Source organism: Mobula hypostoma, chromosome 7, assembly GCF_963921235.1.
Source record: "Mobula hypostoma chromosome 7, sMobHyp1.1, whole genome shotgun sequence".
Classification (NCBI taxonomy): domain Eukaryota; kingdom Metazoa; phylum Chordata; class Chondrichthyes; order Myliobatiformes; family Myliobatidae; genus Mobula; species Mobula hypostoma.
In genome coordinates, this window is record NC_086103.1 from 181,363,866 (window position 1) to 181,390,196 (window position 26,331).

The 26,331-nt window shown below is 41.1% G+C and overlaps 1 protein-coding gene across 2 annotated transcripts in view; it reads right to left on the bottom strand.

The window, feature by feature from the left end:
• uvrag (UV radiation resistance associated gene) overlaps positions 1-26,331 on the bottom strand; it is a 444,845-nt gene that overhangs the window by 263,732 nt on the left and 154,782 nt on the right. For both annotated transcript variants that reach the window (XM_063054654.1, XM_063054653.1), the window contains exon 8: positions 23,066-23,192. In XM_063054654.1, the coding sequence (XP_062910724.1) occupies positions 23,066-23,192 (127 nt within the window). The remainder of the gene's footprint in view (positions 1-23,065; positions 23,193-26,331) is intronic.

Below are 26,331 nucleotides of genomic sequence, written 5' to 3' on the forward strand. Positions count from 1 at the left end.
ACATTTCTCTTCTGTTAAGGTCATACTTGTAATTAAATATGAGTAAGCAATTCTCAAATCTTTATCCGAAAAGAGCTTGAGGGATTAATCAAGTATACACCAACACAACATGGTAAACGCAAACAGAAACTAAGTAGATAACATTCTATGTTTGAGTTTTATTGAGGAAATTACCTCAGATTTACTTTCTTGATAAACTACACAGCAGAACCTAATTACATGCTTAACGTTATTATGATAAAATGCAGTACAAGGACTGCAGGATCAACAAAGAAGTGGATCCCGGGCCAAAAAGTGGACTGTTTACTGCTTGGGTTAAAAGCAGGTCAGTCACTTTACAGGGGGCGGGGGGGAGGGGAATAAAAAATATTTATACCCATGCTTGGAGATAGGAAAATAAATCAATTTACATTTAAGGACATAGAACACAGACCAGTACAGCACAGGAACAGGCCCTTCGGCCCACAATGTTGTGCTAATCCAAATTAAATTAGTAACCAAATATGCATCATACTAATCCCCTCTGCCTTCACAATGTCCATATTCTTCCATTTTCCTCACATTCATGTGTCCTTATATCAAAGTTCAAAGTAAAATGTATTATCAGAGTACATATGTGCCACCACATACAACCCTGAGGTTCTTTATCCTTCAGGCATACTCAACAATCTATAGAATAGTAACTGTAAACAGGATCAATTAAAGAAAAAGAGCATAGAAGACAACAACCCAGGCAAATATAACTAAATAGCAATAAATAACAAGAACTTGAAATAACAAGATAAAGAGCCCTTAAAGTGAGATCATTAGTTGTGGGAACATCTCAATAGTTGAGTGTAATAATCCTCTTTTGTTAAACAGCCTGATAGTTGTGGGGTAGTAACTGTTCTTGAACTTGGTGGCACAAGTCCTGAGGCACTTGTACGTTCTACTGATTGCTACAGCAAGAAAGGAGAATGACATAGGTGGTGAGGACCTTTGACGATGAGGATCTTTGATGATAGATGCTGCTTTCCTATGACAGTGTTTCATGCTGATGTGCTCAATAGCTGGGAGGGCTTTACCCATTATGTACTGGGCCAAATCCATTAACTTTTGTAGGATTTTCTGTTCAAAGGCATTGGTGTTCCCAGACCAGGCTGTAATGCAGCCAATCAATACACTTTCCACTAAGTCAAGTCAAGTCACTTTTTATTGTCATTTCCACCATAACTGCTGGTACAGTACACAGTAAAAACGAGACGATGTTTTTGAGGACCATGGTGCTATATGAACAATACAAAATCTACACTGAACTACGTAAAAAACACAAAACTACCCTAGACCACAGACCTACCCAGGACTGCATAAAGTGCACAGAACAGTGCAGGCATTACAATAAATAATAAACAAGACAATAAGCACAGTAGAGGGCAGTAGGTTGGTGTCAGTCCAGGCTCTGGGTATTGAGGAGTCTGATGACGTGGGGGAAGAAACTGTTACATAGTCTGGTCGTGAGAGCCCAAATACTTCGGTGCCTTTTGCCAGATGGCAGGAGGGAGAAGAGTTTGTATGTGGGGTGCGTGGGGTCCTTCATAATGCTGTTTGCTTTATGGATGCAGCGTGTGGTGTAAATGTCTGTAATGGTGGGAAGAGAGATCCTGGTGATCTTCTCAGCTGACCTCACTATCCGCTGCAGGGTCTTGCAATCCGAGATGGTGCAATTTCCAAACCAGGCAGTGATGCAGCTGCTCAGGATGCTCTCAATACAACCTCTGTAGAATGGGGGGTGGGAGATGGACTTTTCTCAGACTTCGCAGAAAGTAGAGACGCTGCTGGGCTTTCTTTGCCATGGAGCTGGTGTTGAGGGACCAGGTGAGATTCTCCACCAGGTGAACACCAAGAAATTTGGTGCTCTTAACGATCTCTACGGAGGAGTCGCCGATGTTTATCGGAAAGTGGTTGTTCCATGTCCTCCTGCAGTCAACAACCATCTCTTTTGTTTTGTTGACATTCAGAGACAGGTTGTTGGCTCTGCACCAGTCCGTTAGCCACTGTACCTCCTCTCTGTATGCTGACTTATCATTTTTGCTGATGAGACCCACTACGGTCGTGTCATCGGCGAACTTGATGATGTGGTTCGAGCTGTGTGTTGCAGCACAGTCGTGGGTCAGCAGAGTGAACAGCAGTGGACTGAGTACACAGCCCTGGGGGGCCCCCGTGCTCAGTATGATGGTGTTGGAGATGCTGCTTCCAATCTGGACTGACTGAGGTCTCCCAGTCAGGAAGTCTAGGATCCAGTTGCAGAGGGAGGTGTTCAGGCCCAGTAGGCTCAGCTTTCCAATCAGTTTCTGAGGAATGATTGTGTTGAATGCAGAACTGAAGTCTATGAACAGTATTCGAACATACATGTCTTTTTTGTCCAGGTGGAGGGTGATGGCAATGGCGTCGTCTGTTGAACAGTTGGGATGGTACGCGAGCTGCAGGGGTCCAGTGAGGGGGGCAGCAGGGTCTTGATGTGCCTTATGACGAGCCTCTCGAAACACTTCATGATGATGGATGTGAGTGTGATCGGACGGTAGTCACTGAGGCAGGACACTGAAGACTTCTTTGGTATGGGACAATGGTGGCAGCCTTGAAGCACGTAGGAATGAGGGTGCTACTCAGGGAGATGTTGAAGATGTCAGTGAGAATCTCAGTTAGCTGGTCTGCACATCCTCTAAGCACTCTGCTAGGAATATTGTCTGGTCCAGCAGCCTTCCATGGGTTGACCCTGCACAGGGTTCTCCTCACATCGGCCACGGTAAGACACAGCACCTGGTCGTTTGGAGGAGGGGTGGTCTTCCTTGCAGCCACGTCATTTTCTGCCTCAAAACGAGCGTAGAAGTTATTCAATGTATCTAGGAGGGAGGCATCACCAGCACAGGCAGGTGGTGCACATCTATAGAAGTTGTCAAGGTTTTTGATGTCATGCCAATCTTCGCAGACTCCTGAGGAAGTAGAGGAGCTGCCATGCTTTCTTTGTAACTACATTTACATGATGGGTCCAGAACAGGTCCTCTGAAATAGTGACATCCAGGAAAAAGTTACTGATCCTCGTCATCTCTGATGATTACCGGCTCATGGACCTCTCCTGAAGTCTACGATCAGTTCCTTGGTCTTGCCGACAATGAGTGAGAGATTGCTGTTATGGCACTACTCAGCCAAAGTATGCTGATTCATCACTACCTTTGATAACGTCCACAACAGTGGTGCCATCAGCAAACTTAAATATGGTTTGGAGCTTTACCTAGCCACAAAGGCATAAATGTAAAGCGGGTAAAGGGGGCTAAGCACTCACCTGCTGATGGAGATTATGAAGGAGATGCTGTTGCCAATCTGAACTAACTGGGTTCTGAAAGTGAGGAAATCTAGAATCCAATTTTCTCTCCTTAAATGCATGCCCTCTGGTATTAGAAATTTCAACCCTTGGAGAAAGATATTGCCCGTCTACTCAATCTATGCCTCTTGTAATCTTATAAACCTCTATCAGGTCTTCCCGCTGCCTCTGCTGGTCCAGAGAAAACAACCCAAGTCTATCCAACACATACCCTCTAATCCAGGCAGCATCCTGGTAAACCTCTTCTGCACCCTCTCAAAGTTTTGACATCCTTCCTATAATAGGGCAACCAGAACTCTATTACCATACTCCAGATGTGGCCTAACTAGAGTTTTATAAAGCTGCAACATAACTTCCTGACTTTTCAACTCAATGCCTCAACTAAAAGGCAAGCATGCCATATACCTTCTTAACCACCCCATCACCCCGTGTAGCTCCTTTCATGGAACTATAAACTTGAACCCCAAGATGCCCCAGCTCATCAACACTATTAAGGATCTTACCCTTAACAATCTACTGTTTTTTTTTTACATTTTCTTTCTTGGTTATTATTACCAGAAGATGAAGCAACCTGTAGGTCAGAATTCCAGAGGCTTTGCAACACACCAATAGAGAACAGTATAAAAGTCACACCAGCCTTTCTGCCCAACTCATCCATGCCAATCAAGTTGCCTACCTGAGCTAGTCCTATTTGTCTGCATTTAACCCACATCCCTCCAAACCTTTCCTATCCATATAAGTGTCCAAATGCCTCTTAAATATTGTAAAGGAACCTGTCTCTACCACCTCATCTGGGAGCTTGTTCAATATACCCACCAGCCTGTGTCAGAGGATCTTTCCCTTTCCACTTTAAAGCTATTTCCTCTAGTTTATGTTGCCCTGTCCTGGGAAACACACTGTGACTATTCATTTCCTCTAGGACTCTGTTGATTTGATAAACCTCATTTTTTTTTCTAATTTACTGACACAGCACAGAACATGCCCTTCCAGTGTGATGATCCACTGCCCAGCAACCCACCAATATAACCGTAGCCTAATCACAGGATAATTTACAATGGCCAATTAACCTGCCAACCAGTGCATTCTTGGACTATGGGGGGAACCCAAGAGAGGGTGCAGAGGAGATGCTGTCTGCACTAGGGGGCATGTCTTATGAAGATAGGTTGAGTAACTAGGGCTTTTCTCCTTGAATCAAAAGAGAATGAGAGGTGTCTAGAGAGAGGTGCACAAGATTATAAGGGACACAGATTGCCAGAGATTTTTTCCCAGGTCGGAAATGGCTAAAGTGAGGAGGCATAATTTTAAGGAGACTGGAAGAAAGTATTGGGGAGGGATCTCAGAGAGTGGTAGGTTTGTGGCATGCCCTGCCAGAGATGATGGTAGAGACATTAGGGGCATTTAAAAGACTCTCAGAGAGGCACATGGATGATAGAAATATGGAGAGCTATGTAGGTTTAGACTGACCCTAAAACGTAGACAGAATATCATGGGCTGAAAGGCCTGTACTGTTCTATGCTCCTAAACAGTTCTGAACCTTGCCAGCAGTTCCATCCAGTTTCAGCAGGCAAAACAGAATCACATCTCCAATTCTGAAGCACAGTGAAACAAAGGGATTTAAAAGATTGAATCCGTCCGTTCAGTCTGAATGTGGAAAGCAGGATTGACGTACGCCAGGATGTATTTCACAGAGGACTTTAGTTGGGTGACAAGGATAGTAATTTATATTTGCAACAAGTTTAAATGACATTAATTATTTGCAAATTACTTTAGTAGAGTTATAAATATTTTTATTTTATTTAATTGCTGTAAATTTTAATTAAATTCAGATTCATTTATTAATATGTACATGGAAACATACAGTGAAGTGTGTCATTTGCATTAACAACCATAAGAACATAAGAAATAGGAGCAGGAGCAGGCCATCTGGCCCATCGAGCCCATCATGGCTGATCTGTCCGTAAACTCAGCTCAATCTACCTGCCTTTTCCCCATAACCCTTAATTCCCCTACAATGTAAAAATCAATATAACTGTATCTTAAATATATTTAGTGAAGAAGCCTCAACTGCTTCCCTGGGCAGAAATTTCCACAGCTTCACCACTCTCTGGAAAAAAAGTTTCTCCTCATCTCCGTCCTAAATCTTCTCCCCTGAATCTTGAGGTAATGTCCCCTAGTTCTACTCTCACCTACCAATGGAAACAACTTTCCCACTTCTATCTTATATATCTCTTTCAAAATTTTGTATGTTTCTATAAGATCCCCTCTCATTCTTCTGAATTCCAGAGAGTATAGTCCCAGGCAACTCACTCTCTCCTCATAGGTTAACCCCTTCATCTCTGAAATCAACCTGGTGAACCTCCTCTGCACTGCCTCCAAAGCCAGTATATCCTTCCTCAAGTATGGAGAGCAGAACTGCACACAGTACTCCAGGTGCAGCCTCACCAGTACCCTGTATAGTTGCAGCATGACCTCCCTGCTCTTGAATTCAATCCTTCTAGCAATGAAGGCCAACATTCCGTTTGCCTTCTTAATAACCTGTTGTACCTGCAAACAACTTTCTGCGATTCATGCACAAGCATTCCCAAGTCCCTCTGCACAACTGCACGCTGCAATCTTTCACTATTTAAATAATAATCTGTTCTTCTATTATTCCTTCCAAAGTGGGTGATCTCGCATTTACCTACGTTGTATTCCATCTGCCAGACCTTGGCCCACTCACTTAACCTATCTATATCCCTCTGCAGACTCTCCACGTCCTCTGTACAATTTGCTTTTCCACTCAGTTTAGTGTCCATCAGCAAATTTTGCTACGCTACACTCAGTCCCCTCTTCCAAATCATCAATGTAAATGGTAAACAGCTGCGGGCCCAGCACCAACCCCTGCAGCACCCCACTCACCACAGACTGCCAACCGGAGAACACCCATTTATACCAACTCCCTGCCTTCTATTGGTTAACCAATCCACTATCCATGCCAATACACTTCCTCCGACTCCATGCATCCGTATCTTATTTATAAGTTTCTTGTGCAGTACCTTATTGAACGTCTTCTGGAAATCCAAGTATACAACATCTACCCGTTCCCCTCTATCCACTGCATTCATTATGTCCTCAAAAAACTCCAGTAAGTTTGTCAAACAGGACCTGCCCTTTCTGAATCCATGCTGTGTCTGTCTAATGAAACCACTCCTTTCTAAATGTTTCGCTATTTCTTCCTTAATGACAGCTTCAAGCATTTTCCCAACTACAGATGTTAAGCTAACTGGCCTATCGTTGCCCGTCTTTTGCCTACAAATCAACACAACTTAATAAAGCGCTGGAGGCAGCCCACAAGTGTCACCACGTATTCCAGCACCAACAAAGCATGCCCACAATGCTCGGCAGATCAATACAACACCAGTTGCATTTTTATATGCCTCTGAGCAACAAGAATGCGTTGCCATAGCACCATAATAGGATTCACCAGAGGTTCTACAAACTGGGCAGAAATCAAAGGTCACACTGACATTTACACGAGGCCACTTATTTATTGACAAGCTCATGTTACTGAATGACAGACAATTAACATGGGGCAAAATGGCTAGCTCACTTCTACACTTTTTGTTCTTTTCTCTCGATGTAATCTGAATTTCTCAACAGAACTCTCCAAATATCAGTGTTATCCACTAGACCATGAGACATAAATGTATATGGTGAATGAAGTTGGTCCTTTAAAAAAATTGTGACCGTAAGACATAACTTATTTATTCGACACAACAAGGTACAGCAGGGCCATTCAGCCCAGCAAATCTGTTCCACCATTCCATCATGGTTGATTTATTATCCCTCTCAATCCCATTTTTCTGCCTTCTCTCCATAACCTTTAACACTGACTAATCAAAAACCTATCAACCTCTGTTTTAAATATACCCAACAACTTGGCCTCCACTGCCGTTACTCATTACAATGAATTCCACAGATTCAACCACCTCTGGAAAAAGAAATTCCTACTCATCTCTTTTCTAAAGGAATGTCCTTGTATTATGAGGCTCTGCCGTTGGTCCTAGACTCCCCGACTACTGGAAACATCCTCCTCACATCCACTTTACCAAGGCCTTTCAATATTCTTCAGATTTCAGTGAAATCCTCTCCTCATACTCCTAAACTCCACCCAGAGCTATTAAACACAACTCACAGTTTACCCTTTCATTCCTGGTCATGCAGAGGAACCTCCTCTGGACCTTCTCCAATGGCAGCACATCCTTTGTTAGGCAAGGGGCACAAAACTGCTCCCAATGCTCCAAATTGGGTCTGACCATCTCTGACTCATCCCATCCCTTGCCCAGTTTCCAATTATAACCCACAGATGCCATAGCAACGAGAAGTGTGGATTGAACTTGGGACCATCTGGGCTTGATGGCCTGCTCCTCATCTTAAAAAGATTTTTAGCACATCATTAGCATTAAGACCACCAAGTACTTGCTTGCTTTTACAGACACACTAAGCAGATGGCACCTTGGTAATAGCAATCCACTTTGTAGGAAAACACATCAAATGTGTCCCTGAAGAACTTGTAAATTTATGAGCCAGAGCTGCCACAATGGAATTTCTTACTCCCTGTGCAGTGACAGAATGAAGTCATCCAGCCCAAAACATATTGCAACCACTGGAAACATCAGGGAACATCTGCAGATAACACAAGCTCCACTGCCAGTAAGTGCTCCTCAACACTCAGGATTAATTTCACTGTTTACATACTGAGTATACACACAGAGAACAAGCAAGCAAAACTCCATCTCTGACCTCGTCACTAAAATTAGGTGGATTTTAGCGGTGTGACTGGAAGCTGAAAATCTTCCAATTAGGTTATAGAGATTGGTCACATTGTGATTGGATGCGGTAGGGATGGCTACCAGGAAGATGGGCACATTATATAGAAGGATCCCACCCACTCTGCTCATGAACTGCTTGTCCCTCTCCTGTTAGGGAAGAGGCCATGTAGCATCCAGGACCATCAAACTAGATACTTTCCCCAAGCTGTAACACCTCCGTCCACTAACCCACCCGCCACTACTTTATCATTTCCAGTCAGTTACTTTATGTACAGACACTCCTGTGCCTAGCATCACTTTATGGGCATACAATCAATCTACGTATATAATCTATTTTATGTATTTATATTTATTGTGCTTTATTATTATTATTGTGTTCTTTAGCTACTGTGTCTCGTGCTGGATTGGATCTGGAGACACAATTATTTCGTTCTTCTTTACACTTATGTTGTGGAAATTACATTAAATAATCTTAAATTTTTAATCTTATTTGATCAGAATCAGGTTTATTATCACTGATGTACAGTTGCAAGAAAAAGTTCGTGAACCCTTTGCAATTACCTGGTTTTCTATAATAATTATTCATAAAATGTGGGGTCTGATCTTCATCTAAGTTACAATAATAGACAAACACAATCTGTTTAAACTAATAACACACAAAGAATTACACTTCGTCTCGTAATACTGAGAATACCATTTAAACAATCACAGTCTAAGTTCAAAAAAGTACATGAAGCTCTGGGTTAATGCCTTCTACAAAAGCTATTTGGAGTCAGGTGTTCCAATCAATGAATGCTGAAAAAGAACTAAAGAGTAACAGTAAAAGACCTGCAGAAATCTCAGTAGAACTTGCTAAGGTCTCTGTTCATGTGTCCATTAGAAGAAAAACACTGAACAATAATGGTGTTCATGAAGGGACACCACGGAAGAAACCACTGCTCTCCAAAACCAAACATTGTTGCACATCTCAGGTTTGCAAAAGACCACCCGAATGGTCCACAATGCTTCTAGGACAAATGAAATAAAAGCTGAACATTTTGGCAGAAATGCACACTGTTATGTTTGGGGGCAAAAACTGCACACCAACACCAAAATCTTATCCCAACTGTGAAGTGTGGTGGAAGGAGCATCATGGTTTGGGGTTGCTTTGCTACCTCAGGACCTGACAGCTTGCAATTTTGGGATAATATTCTGTGGACAAATGAGACAAAAGTTGAACTTCTTGGCAGAATGCACACTGCTATGTTTTGGAGGAAAAAGGACACTGCACACCAACACTAAAATCTCATCCCAACTGTGAAGATGGTAGAACGAACATCATGGTTTGGGGCTACTTTGCTGCCTCAGCGTCTGGACAGCTTGCAATTGTTGAGGGAACAATGAATTCAAAATTGTATGAAGACATCTTACAGAAGAATGTCAGGGTAGCAGTCTGTCACCGGAAGCTTAATAGAAGCTAGATGATGCAATAAGACAATAATCCAAAACAGAAAAGTAAATCAGCCACAGAATGCTTTAAAAAGAAGAAAATTCATGTTTTGGAATGGCCAAGTCAGAGTCCAGACCTTAACCCAACAGAGATGCTATGGCATGACCTGAAGAGGGCTGTTCATGCAAGGTATCCCAGAAATACTTGGTGGAGGTTATTACTGCTAAAGGAGGTTCTAACAGTTATTAAATGCAAGGGTTCAATACTTCTCCCAGCCTGAACTGTGAATGATTAAACAATGTGTTCAATAAAGACCTGAAAAGTACAACTGCTTGTATGTTATTAGGTTAGGCATATTGTGTTTGTCTATTATTGTGACTTAGATGAAGAATACACCACATTTTTGAGCAACTAATACAGAAAACCAGGTAATTGCAAAAGGTTCACAAGCTTATTCTTACAACCGTACATTGCAAATTCTTCGTTCTGTGGCAGAAGTACAGTGTAAGACATAAAAATTGCTATACGTTTCAAAAAGAAATCACTAGTGCAAAAGACAAACATGAGCTAGAGTTCTTAGACCATTTAGAAATCTGATGGCAGAGGGGAAGAAGCTATTCCTAAAATATTTGAGAGTGGATATTCAGGCTCCTCCTTGATGGCAGAATGAGAAGAAGGCATCAGAATCAACTTTAATATTATTAACATATGTTGTGATATTTGTTGTTTTGTCGCAGCAGTACATAGCAATACACAAAAATACAATAAATTACAATAAATATACATTTAAGTAAATTAAAGTTGTGGCAGAAAGAGAGAAAAATAGTGACGTGGCGTTCATGGGTTGTTTCACTGACTGTTCAGCAATCTGACGGTGGAGTGGAAGAAGCTGCTCCTAAAACATTGAGTGTGGGGTCTTCAGGATCCTATCTGTACCTCCTCCCTGATGGTAGTAATGAGAAGAGAGGTGATGGGTGATGGATGCATGTTGCCTTTTTGTGGCATTGTCTTTTGAAGATGTCCTCGATGCTGGAGAGGCTAGTGCCCATGATGGAGCTGGCTGAGTTTACAACCATTCATCAACAGGAGTGACAACACATCTTCCTCACATCAGCTTACTAAATGCTTCAGAGGGAGGAGGAATACTGCCACAGTTTTAGCGCTGCTCCTGATAAAAATCAAGATTCAAGTTGCGTCAACAAATATAATGTGTTCCCACTGCACAACTAAATTCTTTCACCCACTTGAGTGCCATAAAAAGTTGTTCTTGGAGTGAAGGAGAAAGATAGAGGTTGCAAGATAAGAGGGACAGGTCAAGTGGGCAGCCAGAGACATTTCCCAGAATGGAAATTACTAATATTACGAGGCATAATTTTAAGGTGTTTGTTGGAAAGTATAGTGGGGAGATGTCAGAGGTATGTGGAACAGCCTGCCAAGGGTGATGGTAGAAGCAGATACTTCAGGGACTTTTAAGACACTCTTAGCTGGCCCATGGATGAAAGAAAATTGGAAGGCTATGTAGGACGGAAGGGTTATATTGATCTTAGAGTAGGCTAAAAGGCCTCAGCACAACATCATGAGCCAAAGGGCCTGTACTATGCTGTTCTATGAAAAGAAATTGGAAATTATGAAATAGTCAGAACTGATAAAAGATTATTTCAAATTCAGATTAAGATTTATTTATTTTATTAAGCTCCTTTCCTCTCTGGAAACATACATAATACGCTGGAGGAACTCAACAGGTCAGACAGCATCTATGGAAATGAATAAACAGTTCTTCAGGAAAGAAGGAAGTTCTTCGAAAGGAAGAGGTAGAAACGAAAATAAGAAGGTGGGGGAGGTGAAGGAGGATAAGCTAGAAGGTGACAGGTGAAGTCAGGTGAGTGGGGAAGGGGGAATGAAGTGAGAAGATGGGAGGTGACAGGTGGGAAAAGGAAAAGGGCTAAAAGTAGAAGGAATCCTTCATTCCTCCCTACCATTGACCCACCCACACACACAAGAACAGTCCTACACCTCAGAACTATTTCTCATCCCAGCTGATGCCTAACTTGCTTGATATTTACAACAGTAGCTGCTTTTAGATTTCCAGCAATGAGCAGTTGTTTTCTGATTTTTGATTACTTCTCCCCAAGAGGCCGACATACCTCACATTCACATTCCATAAGGAATCTTTATACAAATCAATACAGGTGATTTACGACAAAAGGAAATAATATGAAAATGTCTCGAGTGAAGACATGCTACATCATGCATTAGCTTCATCTTTTGTTCAAGATCAGCTCAACATCTGTCCAATATGACAAGAACACCACAAACAGAAACAACCAATCTACAGACTTGAAGTACAAAATCAAAGGATTATATTTGACAACTAAAGTATATAGATTTAATATTTTCCAGTGTTTTCATATAGTCTTTGAACACAACAGCACAGAAACAGTCCATGCCAAACTTATTCTGCCCAGTCCCATTGACCAGCACTTGGTTCATAGTTTCCATAACCATATAACAATTACAGCATGGAAACAGGCCATCCCACTCCTTCAAGTCCGTACCGAACTCTTACCCTATTCTATCCCCACCGACCTGCACTCAGCCCATAACCCTCCATTCCTTTCCTGTCCATATATCTATCCAACTTAACTTTAAACAACAACATAGAACCTGCCTCAACCATTTCTGCCGGAAGCTCATTCCACACAGCTACCACTCTCTGAGTAAAGAGGTTCCCCCTCATGTTACCCCTAAACTTTTGTCCTCTAATTCTCAACCCATGCCCTCTTGTTTGAATCTTCCCCACTCTCAATGGAAAAAGTCTAACCACATCAACTCTATCAACCCCCCTCATAATTTTAAATACCTCTATCAAGTTTGCCCTCAACTTTCTACGCTCCAAAGAATAAAGACCTAACTTGTTCAACCTTTCTCTGTAACTTAGATGAAACCCAGGCAACATTTTAGTAAACCTCCTCTGTACTCTCTCAATTTTATTGACCTCCTTCCTATAATTCGGTGACCAGAACTGTACTCAATACTCCAGATTTGGCCTTACCAATGCCTTATACAAATTCAACATTACATCCCAACTCCTATACTCAATGCTCTGATTAATAAAGGCCAGCAAACCAAAAGCTTTCTTCACCACCCTATCCTCATGAGATTCCATCTTCAGGGAACTATGCACCATTATTCCTAGATCCTTCTGTTCTAAAACACTCTTTAATGCCCTACCATTTATCATGTATGTCCTATTTTGATTAGTTCTACCAAAATGTAGCACCTCACATTTTTCAGCATTAAACTCCCTCTGCCATCTTTCAGCCCACTCATCTAACTGTCCTAAATCTCTAAGTTTTGAAAACCTACCTTATCATCCACAACACCACCTATTCATCTGCATACTTACTAATCCAATTTACCACCCCATCATCCAGATCATTAATATATATTACAAACAACATTGGACCCAGTACAGATCCTTGAGTCACACCGCTACACACCATCCTCCAATCTGACACACAGTTATCCACCACTACTCTCTGGCGTCTCCCATCTAGCCACTGCTGAATCCATTTTACTACTTCCATATTAATGCCTAACAATTGAACTTTCCTAACTAACCTTCTGTGTGGAACCTTGTCAAAGGCCTTACTGAAGTCCATATAGACAACATCCACTGTTTTACCCTTGTCAACTTTCTTAGTAACCTCATCAAAAAATTCAATAAGATTTGTCAAACATGACCTTCCACGCACAAATCCACGTTGACTGTTCCTAATCAGACCCTGTCCATCCAGAAAATTATATATACCATCTCTAAGAATACTTTCCATCAATTTACCCACCACTGACGTTCAAACTCACAGGTCGATAATTGTCAGGTTTACTCTTAGAACCCTTTTTAAACAATGGAACCACATGAGCAATACGCCAGTCCTCCAACACCTTTCCAGTTTCTAATGACATTTGAAATATTTCTGTCAGAGCCCCTGTTATTTCTACACTAACTTCCCTCAAAGTCCTAGGGAATATCTTGTCCGGACCCGGATTATCCACTTTTATATTCTTTAGAAGTGTCAGTACTTCCTCTTCTTTAATTGTTATACTTTCCATAACTACCCTGTTTCCTTTACCTTACACAATATCCTTCTCCTTGGTGAATACCGAAGAAAAGAAATTGTTCAAAATCTCCCCCATCTCTTTTGGCTCTGCACATAGCCATCCACTCTGATTCTCCAAGGGACCAACTTTATCCCTCACTATCCTTTTGCCACTAACATAACTGTAGTAACCCTTTGGATTTATTTTCACCTTACTTGCCAAAGCAGCCTCATATCTTCTTTTAGCTTTTCTACTTTCTTTCTTAAGATTCTTTTTACATTCTTTATATTCCTCGAGTACCTCATTAACTCCAAGCTGCCTATATTTATTGAGGATCTCTCTCTTTTTCAGAACCAAGTTTCTAATATCTCTTGAAAACCATGGCTCTCAAATTTTTAACCTTTCCTTTCAACCTAACAGGAACGTAAAGATTCTGAACCCTCAAAATTTCACCTTTAAATGACCTCCATTTCTCTGTTACATCCTTCCCATAAAACAAATTTTCCCAATCCACTCCTTCTAAATCCTTTCACATCTCCTCAAAGTTAGCCTTTCTCCAATCAAAAATCTCAATCCTAGGTCCAGTCCTATCCTTCTCCATAATTACACTGAAACTAATTGTATTGTGATCACTGGACCCGAAGTGCTCCCCAATAAATACCTCCGTCACCTGCCCTGTCTCATTCCCTAACAGGAGATCCAACACTGCTCCTCCTCTAGTTGGTACCTCTATGTATTGCTTCAAAAAACTATCCTGCACACATTTTACAAACTCCAAACCATCCAGCCCTTTTACAGAATGGGCTTCCTAGTCTATGTGTGGAAAATTAAAATCTCCCACAATCACAACCTTGTGCTTACTACAAATATCCGCTATCTCCTTACAAATTTGCTCCTCCAGTTCTCAGTCCCCATTAGGTGGTCTATAATACACCCCTATAAGTGTCACAACACCTTTCCTATTCCTCAATTCCACCCAAATAGCCTCTAATCTATCCTGCCAGAGGACCACTGTTATATAATCTCTGACACGCAATGCAACACCTCCCCCTACATAACCCTCCTATCCATGTACCTATCCAAACTTCTCTTGAATGTCGCAATCGAACCCACATGCACGACTTTTGCTGGCAACTTATTCCATGCTCACACCATCCTCCGAGTGAAGACATTCCCCTTAAGTATTTCACCTTTCACCCTCAACCTATCACCTCTAATTCTATTTTCACCCAACCTCAGTGGAAAAAAACCTGCTTGCTTTTACCCTATCTGTACCCCTCATAACTTTGTACACCTCTATCAAATCTCCCCTCATTCTTCTACGCTCCAAGAAACAACTTCCTAACCTATTCAACCTTTTTGTATAACGCAGGTACTCATTCTCAGCAATATCCTTGAAAATTTTTCTCCATGCTCTTTCAATCTTATTGATATCTTTCCTGTAGTTAGGTGACTAAAACTTCACCCGATACATAGTGTAGTGGTCAGCACTATCGCTTTACAGCACCAGCGATCACCAATCGGTGTTAGATTCCTGCTGTTGTCTGTAAGGAATTTGTATGTTCTCCCCACGGTGCCCCGGTTTCCTCCCACATTCCAAAGATGTACTAATGTGTTAATGAGTTGTGGGTATGCTAAATTGGCACCAGAAACAAGGCAACACTTGCCATCTGCCCAGCACAATTCTCAGACCATGTTGGCTGTTGACGCAAATGACATGTCACAATATGTTTTGATGTGTGTGTGTGACAAATAAAGCGTACCTTTTTAAATCTTCCTTTTTAAAATTATCAACTCACCAATATCTCACACAACTTCACCATAACATCCCAGCTTCTGTACTCAGTACTCTGATTTATGAAGGCCAAGAGTATGCTGGCACTTAAGTGTTTATGCACATTTTATTCCATATCCGTACTTTAATCTCTAGCATTTTTACGTAATTCTTGCAGTTTTTTGTTGCATGCCACGCCAAGATACCACAGCAAACTCCTAACACGTGCAAAAAAATTACATGTATTATTATTTACAGGAATTACAATTAAAGCCCGCTCAGTCACTAAAGAAAGAAAATGTTACTCATGATTCTTGATACTATATTTAATTGATACTATGTTTAATTTCACAGTTTTCTTTCTGTAATGACCTAGTAGGCTTTAGAGCAGGGGTCCCCAACCTTTTTTGCAACACGGACCAGTTTAATATTGACAATATTCTTGTGGACCGGCCGACCGGGGGGGGTGGGTGTTCAAGTAGGGTTAAACTCACCTCAACATATCTTTTACAGTCAGCGTTGCCAACTTTCTCACTCCCAAATAAGGGGAAAAAAGTAGCAGTCGAGTACCGGACAATTGTGTTTACCCCGAGACAGACTACCATGACCATGAAGCCTTGCGGGGGCACCTGTGTGCGCATGCGTGTACATGCCTTTTTTTTTTCCACAGATCGGTTTTGGCTTAATCTTCCCAACTACACTGTACATACATTATTTCTACTTTATATAGGCTGTGTATTTATCATATCATTCCTGCTTTTACTATATGTTAGTGTTATTTTAGGCTTTATGTGTTATTTGGTATGATTTGGTAGGTTATTCTTAGGGTCTGGGAATGCTCAAAATTTTTTCCCATATAATTTAATGATAATTGCTTCTTCGCTTTACGCCATTTCGGCACGAAAGGTTTCATAAGAACGTTTTACCTTAGCGGGGGAAATACGGGACAAGGGCGGTCCCGTATGGGACAAACCAATTTAGCCCAATATACGGGATGTCCCGGCAAATACGGGACAGTTGGCAACCCTATGTTCAAGTTCAACAGTGCGTGACAGGGAATGAGGAAAGGTGCAGCTGACTCATATCGTTTCCTCATGGCCCGGTAGCACATGCTTTGTGGCCCGATACCGGCGCGCGGCCCAGTGGTTGGGACCGCTGCTTTACAGATGTACAAACTATCTTGTCAACTAAAACTAAAAGACACTAATTCCACACAAGTAATTTTCACACTATTTCCGATCCACCCATTGGAATTCAGTTTCTGATTTCCCTGCTCTATCTGGATCAAGAATTTCCACATTAATAGTAATTCTGAAAATCAGTTACTTGCAGATAGCTCCAACAGGCAGCAGCACAGCAGTCAGCAAGTATCTGGTTTTTAGAATTTCTATTAACATGGAAATTCCTGGTTCAGATAAAGCGAGGAAATCAGAAATTGCTTTATTTTTCCAATTCCGCTTTAGGATCTGAATTCAGTTATTCAGATGGAACTGAGAATTTTGGCAGCTCGCCATTGAACATGTCCTCAACATGTCACTGGAATACAATCACAAGAGGCAGAAGGATTTGGACTTTTGTTTTTAAATGCACAGTTGTAGAAGATAAGCAGGAAAGATAGAAAAATACAATAGCAACTAGCCACAGGCGATACTGGAGCCAAGTAGAAACATCCTCCTTTTTTAAAAAAGACTGTGGCTAACTTGAACAACAGCCTGTGGATCTGATTTCAAGGCGGTGATGCAACAGGTTCAGAGCTGACACCCACCCTTCCTGATCGCGTTTCAACAAAACAGAAAAATTCACCTAACAAGCTTTCACTCTGAAAAATACAAGTTCTTTCACGCAAGAGGAAAAAAATACAATCCGTGGCCACTTTATTAGGTACAACTGTACTTTAATGCAGATACCTAATTTGCTAATCATGTGGCAGTAACTCAGTGTATTATTTATTTCTTTAGATATACAGCATGGAAGAGGCCCTTCTGCCTCACCGAGTCGCGCCACACAACAATTCGCCGATTTAACACCAGCCTAATCGCAGGACAATTTACAATGGCCAATTAACCTACTAACTGGTACACCTTTGGAACGTAGGAGGAAACTGGAGCACCCGGAGGAAACCCACATGCTCACGGGAAAGGCGTACAAGCATTCTTATTGTGGACACCAGAACTGAACTCCGACGCCCCAAACTGTAATAGCGTTGCGCTAAACGTTACGCTACCGTGGCACTGCCTACAGACATGGTCAGTTGTTGGTCAGTTCAGATCAAACATCAGGAGAAATGTGATCTAAGTGACTGAGACCGTGGATTAATTATACAAGTAAATTCCCATGCCTTGGAAATCTGAACCCCTCAGTTTGTCCCTACATTTGTAATGAGAAGGATTGAGACCAAATTCAAAAAATTAATAAGGGTCTAACTGATCCAAAAAAATGAACATAATTTACTGTTGAGCAAATATTTTAACTTTTACAATTATATTGCCAGGTTTTAAAATATAGTAATTTGCTTGTCCATCAATGCCTTGAATGAGGACAAACAGTACAAACTACAAACATGAAAAAGTCTGCAGACGCTGGAAATCCAAAGCAACACACACAAAATGCTGGAGGAATCCAGAAAGTCAGGCAACATCTGTGGAAAAAAAAATGAACAGTTGACGTTTCAGGCCAAGTCTCTTCTTCAGGACCGGAAAGGAAGGTAGAGATGCCAGAATAAAAAGGTGGGGGGGGGGGTGCGAGGGAAGGAAGAAAGCTAGAAGGTGATAGGTGACGCAGAGATCATGGGGAGGGGTGGGTAGGGGGAACAGTGAGAGGGGTCTCAGCAAACTCCCCTTGAAGAGAAGATTTAACCCTCTTCAGGATAGGCATCCCTTAAAGAGACTTAGCAGTGGAGCAGAAAATCATAAACACGAGAACAGTACAAACTGATAAGTGAGTGGGCAGAGATGTGGCAATGCTTCATATTCTTAGTTATTTATCACAAGTATGTCGAAACATACAGAAATCTGATAGTTGAGGGGAAGAAGCTATTCCTAAATCATTGAGTGTGTTTCTTCAGGCTCCTGTACCTCCTCAGATTCCGATTCATTCATTTATCACATGCATATTAAAACATACAGTGAAATGCATTGTTTGCATCAACAACCAGCACACCCAAGGATGTGTTGGGGAAGCCCTTAAGTGTCGTCACATATTCCAGTGCCAATACAGCATGTCCACAATCAACAGAAAATCTGCAGATACTCGAAATCCAAGTAACACACACAAAATGCTGGACGAACTCAGAAGGTCAAGCAGCAAATAATGGAAAATATTCTGGCCAAAACTGTTCAGCAAGACTGCAGAAAAAATGTTAGGCAGAACAACACAAAAAGAAACTACAGTGTAAAAAAGGAAAATTTGTATATTTGCAGGAAAGATACAAAGACTTCTGTACTAAAAAATTTTGAATTCCTTTAGCTATCCAAAGATTTAACCCTGAAGCCAATTTACAGCAATGAACCAACCAACTCATATGTGCTATATGTGCCTTGTGCTCTGTGCGTGACTGTTGAGACAATGTTTCCACCTTGGCCCTGGAGTAACACTTTCATTTGGCTGTAGTCATGGGTATTCATGTATGTTGGAATGACAATTAAACACGAATTTGAATACCATAGGGCATGCATGGAAGGTGAAAGTTGGTAATTGCAAAGGAGATGTAGGAGGCAGGTGTTTTTTTTCCCACACAGAGAGTGGTGGGTGTCTGGCCTGCACTGCCAGGGGTGGTGGTAGAGGCAGGTAAATTAGGGACTTATAAGAGTCTTTCAGATAGGCACATGAATGTGAGGAAAACAAAGAAATGGACATTGTGTAGGCAGACAGGATTAGATTAGTTGATCAGCACAACATTATGAGACAAAGGGTCTGTTCCTGTGCTGTACTGTTCCATGTCCTAGAGACCAGCAAATTCCTTAGCCAGACTACCATCTACAATCTCGTGTCTCCAGCCAGTTCTGAATGTCTTGCAACTCTTAACTACTTGCATGAATGCCACAAATCTGATCATGTACTTGGATACTGGCAACACAGGGCCTTAACATCATTTATCTAGCAAGGCCTAATCTGGTGAAGTTATGCCAAACCTTCACTAGCTCTCAGTCTACCACAAGGATAAAACATACTTCACAAATGTTTCTACCTACATGACCAATGTGCAAGTTGGTAAATTAAATCAAAGTGTAATTGTTTTTATCAAAGTACATCCCATAAATTAAAAAAGCAAGCTTCTTTGTGAGCCATAATTTTGTTTTAAGCACCCATTGTACCAAAGTGACTGAAACTGTGGAGGGAGGGCACGGTCGTGGCTAGTACGATGTTATTACAGTTCAGGGTTCGATTCCCACATCGTCTGTAAGGAATTTGTACATTCTCGCCATGACCACATGGGTTTCCTCTGAGTGCTCCAGTTTCCTCCCACAATCCAAAGACATACCAATTAGTAGATTAATTGGTGAATGTAAATTGTCCTGCAAGTTAAATAAGTGGGTTGGTGGGCATTGCAGCTCTTGGGCTGGAAGGGCCTGTTCGGCATTGTATCATTAAAAAAAACTAAATAAAAAAAAAGCAACTTTCCATTCTGACTATAAGTTACTGTTAGATTGATGCTTCTTGGCATCAAAACCTCCACCATTATTTCTAGCACTCTATTCAATTGGAATCAAAAAGAAAAATCAAAACTGCTGACAAGTCAATGGTCCCGTATTTTCACCATACCTGAACAGAGATAGGAAATCCGACTAAAGAATCAAATAGTGATTTGCATGCTAAATTTAGCTTTCCTCTTTTATGTTCTTATGTGATAAACAGTCCACTTAACACGAACGTGCAAATTGTTAGGATGATTTCAGGAGCATTTGCAGGACAAGTTGTTTGTATTCACCCTCTTCAGTTCTTGCAACTTTTCTATACGCTTAGTGGCCACTTTATTAGGTACACTCCTAAACCTGCTTGTTAATACAAATATCTAATCACCAATCATGTGGCACAATTCAGTGCACAGAAGAAAGTTGAGAGGTTCAGTTGTTGTTCAGACCAAACATTAGAATGGGGAAAGAATTGTGATCTACATGTTGGTGCCAGATGGGATGATTTGAGTATCTCAAAAACCGCTGATCTCCTGGCATATTTATGTACAACAGACTTGAGAGTGTACAGAGAATGGAGTGAAAAACAAAAAAAAAACATCCTGTGAGCAGCAGTCCTGTGAGTGAAAACGCCTTGTTAATGAGAAAGGTCAGAAGAGAATGACCAGTTTGGTTCAAGCTGACAGGAAGGCGACAGTAACTCAAATAACCATTATTAAAACAATGGTGTGTGAAGAGCGCATAACGTGTCAAACCTTGAAGTGGACAGGCCACAACAGCAGAAGACCACAGAAATGCACGAGGTGGCCACAAAGTGCATAGTTTTATCATTCAGAGAATACTGATATAAGCGTGTTACAGGTAAGTACAGCATTCCCAAACTGGAACTGTTCCAACTTCAGTAATTCTATCTAGTTCACCTCCTCCCTAATCCATTTGTTACTCTGCAATACACTGACAAAACCAATTTCCTTTCTTCCTCAAGGCGATTTTATCTTACTTTTGATAATGAAGAGCTGACATCTGATACTAACTTGATGACAGCAAAGTGCCTTTTTAGAGACAAAAGAAAACCAGATAAATAATGAAATAGCTAAAAAACCTCAAAAACAGAGGGACTGTACACAGTTGTTTCCCCTTATCCCATTGAAAACAAGACTGAGCAGTCTTCTATCCGAATGCACATGGATTATAAAACTTACAAAAATCCTTTTGGATACCATTACCTCTTAAAAACACCATCTCTTGGGGCACAAAATCATTGTTTCAATTTTGTTCATTATTTCCTTCTAATATGGTCATTACAGCCCTCAAGATTTTGTTTTTTGAAGAAACTAAAACCATTTGCACAATCGCGAGAAATGCTTTATAAAGGCAATTATAAGTTGTAAGTGTCAACGGTTTGCAACTCGCACATATTAAACATAATACCTTAGGCTGATGTGTGAGAATTAATGATCTCAATTACATTTTAATTCAACTCACTAGAGAGGGCTTTGTGTTAGGCATTTCACCAATTTTAACTAAATATATTCCAGTGATATCTACATTAATAGCAACCCGTCACACTAAAGGATTTGATTCCTATCCAAATTGAGAAAATGTGGGATTTCCAACAATTATCATCTTCAGTTACTTAATAATTTCATGCTAACCAGCTACAGTCTAGGCCAATTCCAACTTACACACTTTTCTAATATGTACTTAATACACAGTGCTCAACACAGAACTGAGAATGAGTGATAGCACTAGAGACAAACTTTTCCAGACGCTGTGTAAAACAAAATAAAGTCAATTTAAATCAAAATGGTCCCAAATCTTGATGGGCAAATGCAAATATTTCACTGACGTCTCAGAAAGACAGTTTAAAACTGTTATTGACAACAGTTAAATCTTGAATATGAATCAGAAAAAGAATCATCTATTGATTGTCATGACAATGAGAACACCATTTTTAGGCCACTCTTTGATACAGGAGGTACTGCAGATGCTAGAAATCTAGAGCGATACACATGTCGTGCTGGAGGAACTCAGCAGATCAGGCAGCACCTATGGACGGAGATTAACCGTTGACGTTTCGGGCTGAGACCCTTCATCAGGATTCTTTTTATTCCTCTTGGCAGATGCTGTCTGACCTGCTCAGTTTCTCAAGCATCTGCAGAATCTCTTGTGTTTACAAGACCACATTTTTCTCCCATTAATCAATTAAGTTGGCAAAAACTGGAGATGTTCTCATGTTCAGTACCATCTGCTCAGACAATAGCTACTATTTTCACCTGAACAGTTAACATGAGTGTCTTATCTTCTGCATTGTAAAATGCAAGAGGAGGATGAGAAGGGAATTGATAGACAGGTACAAGATGATAAAATGCATAGAGAGAGAGGTGAGCCAGAGACAATTTCCCAGGGTGGAAATGGCCAATACCAGGGGCATAATTTTTTGGTGATTGGAGGGATGTTAGGCGTATGATTAACATGTACATGGGCTTATGGAACGCGCTATCAAGGGGATGGTAGAATCAAATACATCAGGACATTTAAGAGACTCTTAGACAGGCACATGGATGAAAAAAAATGGACGGCTATGTAGGAAAGAAGGGCAAGATTGACCTTAGAGTAGGTTATAAAGTTGGCACAACATCGTGGACCATAGGGCATGTACTGTGCTGCCCTATGATCTATATTGTACAGGTTCTTAGACAAGCACATGGATGAAAGAAAAATGATTGCTATGTGAGAGAAAAGAGTAGATTGATCCTGGAGTAGGATGAAAGGTCAGGACAACATCATCGGCCAAAGGGCCTATATTATGCTTACTGTTCTATGTTTTATGATCCTATAAAAAAAAGCTCAAAGGCTTACTTTGTCTTCACCTGACACACATCAATATTACAGGAATTGTAGCTTTGCCAATATCAAAAACAAAATAAATCCAGGTACTTCTGTAAAATATAGGCTCACCCTTGTCATGGAATGCAATCAGTTCCTTTTGCAACATCTCCAGCTCACGGCCCAGTGCCTTCTCCTGTCTCTCGAGTTCATTTCGAAGCACCAAGATCTTCAGCTGTAAATGCTCCTGCTCCTTTTTCTAATGGGAAGAGAATAGTGAAACCCTTTTACTTCCATCAATCATCACCTTAGCTCATCAAAACTTCCATACTTGAATGCAGATAGCCACGCTAGAAATTGACCATAAGACACAGGAGCAGAATTAGGCCATTCAGCTCATCAAGTCTGCTCTGCCATTCCATAATGGGTGATTTATTAACCCACCCAACTCTATTCTCCCACCTTCTCCCCATTACCATCGATTCTCTTACTGATCAAGACCTATCAACCTCTGCTTCAAACATACCCAATGACGTGGCCTTCACAGCAGTCTGTGGCAATAAATTCCACAAATTCACCGCCTTCTGGCTGAAAAAAAATTCCTCCTCATTCTGTTCTAACGGGACATCCTTCTTTTCCAAGGTTGTGCCTTCTGGTACTAGACTCTCCCACTATGGGAAACATCCTCTCCACATCCACTCTAACTAAGCCTTTCATGAATGAACCCCCTTCATTCTTCTAAACTCCAGCAAGCACATGCCCAGAGTCACTAAATATTCCTCATAAGTTAACCCTTTCATTCTTGGATTTATTCTCATGAACATCCTCTAACTTACATTTGGAGATCACAGTCCTTGAATTTTGCAACAAAATATGACAATTTTGGCTACACGAGCACACCAACCCTCTCAGCAGACGTGCCAATTTATGAGCAATAATTCAAAGAAAGATTTCAGTTATCTCCACTGGTATAGATTGAAACATCCAGATTTTTTTAAAAATTCTTCAGATTCCTTCATAGTACTAATCAAAAGTATTAAGCACAGACAGTTACAAGAATAAGTTTGAGAACCCTTTGCAATTACCTCATTTTCAGCATTAAATACTCACAAAATGTGGTTGAATCTTCATCTAAATTACAATAATAGACAAACACAATCTGCCTAAACTAATAACACACAAACAACTGTAGTTTTCATGTCTTTTTTGAACACATCGTTTAATCATTCACAGTCCAGACTGGAAAAAAGTATCTGAACCCTTGTATTTGATGAATGGCAGACCTCCTTTAACAACAATAATCTCCACAAAATGTTTCCTGTAGCTGCTGATCAGATTTGCACAGGGGCAAGGGGTTTTTTTTTAGACCATTCTTCCATACAAAACTGTTCCAGTTCATCAATATTTCTGGGATACCTTGCATGAACAGCCCTCTTAAGGTCATGCCACAGTATCTCAATTGGGTTAAGGTCTGGATTCTGACTTGGCCATTCCAAAACACGAGTTTTCTTCTTTTTAAAACATTCTCCTGTTGATTTACTCTTGTGTTTCCGATCATTGTCTTGTTGCATCATCCAACTTGCATTAAGCTTCAGGTGACAGACCACTATCCTGACATTCTCCTGTAAATGTCGATACAATTTTGAATTCATTGTTCCCTCAAAGACTGCAAACTGTCCAGGCACTGAGGCAGCAAAGCAGCCCAAAGCCATGATGTTCTTTCCACCATGGTTTACAGTTGAAATGAGGTTTTGGTTTTGGTGTGTGGTGCTCTTTTTCCTCCAAACATAGCGGTGTGCATTTCTGCCAAGAAGTTCAGCCTTTATCTCATCTGTCCACAGAACATTGTCCCAGAAGCACGGTGGAACATCCAGGTGGCCTTTTGCAAACTTGAGATGTGCAACAATGTTTTTGTTTAAATGGAGAGAGGTCGTTTTCTCTGTGATGTCCTTCCATGAACGCCATTCTTTTTCAGAGTTTTTTTCATAGTGGACACATGAACAGAGACTTTAGCAAGTTCTATAGAGATTTCTACAGGTCTTTTGTTGTTACCCTTGGGTTCTTTTTCACATCCTTCAGCATTCCACATCAAGCTCTTGGTATGATCTTTGCAGGGTGCCCACTCCTAGGGACAGTAGCAACAGTAATGAATTTCCACCATTTGTAGACAATTTCTCTTACTGTGGACTGATGAACACACAGGTCTTTAGAAATGCTTTTGCAGCCTTTTCCAGCTTCATGCATTCTACAATCCTTAAGAGTTCTCCCAAATAAGCGGCTGGCCCGATTAACCAATGATCCAATCAACCAGAATCCAGTGTATACTGCCACTGTTATTCTACAAACCACTCCAACATGTTTGATGTCCGTCATCTCTTCTTCCCCCAAGCAATGTACAGCAGTCACAAAACAAACTTCATGTCATCTAAGACAATGATAACAAACCTGATTGATTTTATTTCCTTTATGCTTTGTGGTCTGGCAGTTATTGCATTTGCCTCATACAGGAAAGGTCCCCATTTTGATTCTGGACAAGAACACATTTTACATTTGAACAAACAAGGATTAGAGGAATATTGACTATGTGCAGGCAGACAGGATTACATTAGATTGCCATCAAAGTTAGTACAGACATGTTCTATTCTTGGATAAGATCTCAATCAGAATCAAGTTTATTAGCATTGACATATGTCATGCTCTGTAACAGAACAGTGCAAGACATAAAAGCATTTCCATAACACAATACAAAAGAGGAATAATGAGGTAGTGTTCATGGTTTCATGGACCCTTCAGTAATCTGATGGTGGAGGAGAAGAAGCTGTTCCTAAAACATTGAGTATTCATCTTCAGGCTCCTGTACTATCTCCCTGATGGTAGTAATGGGAAGAGGACATGTCCTAGATGGTGAAGGTCCTTTCCGTTTGTAATCATAAACATACGGAAAATGCTGGAGGACCTAGCAGGTCAGGCAGCATCTATGGAAATGAATAAACAGTCAACGTTTCAGGCCGAGACCCTTCTTCAGGACTGGTAAGGAAGGGGGAAGATCGGCAGAATAAAAAGGTGGGTGGAAGACTGCTAGAAGGTGATACGAGAAGCCAGGTGGGTGGGAAAGGTAAAGGATTGGAGAAGGAGGAATCTGACAAGAGAGGAGAGTGAACCATAGGAAAAAGGGAAAAAGGAGGGGCACCAGGGGGAAGTGAAAGGCAGGTGAGGAGAAGAGATAAGAGGCTGGGGGGGGGGGGGAATAGAAGAAATGGGAAGCAGGGAGTAAAAAAAAAGTTACCAGACAAAATGGTTGTTCATGCCATCAGGTTGGAGGCTAACTAGATGGATATGAGGTGTTGCTCACTGACCACGAGATGGCCTCATCATAGCAAAAGAGGTTTCTCAAAATG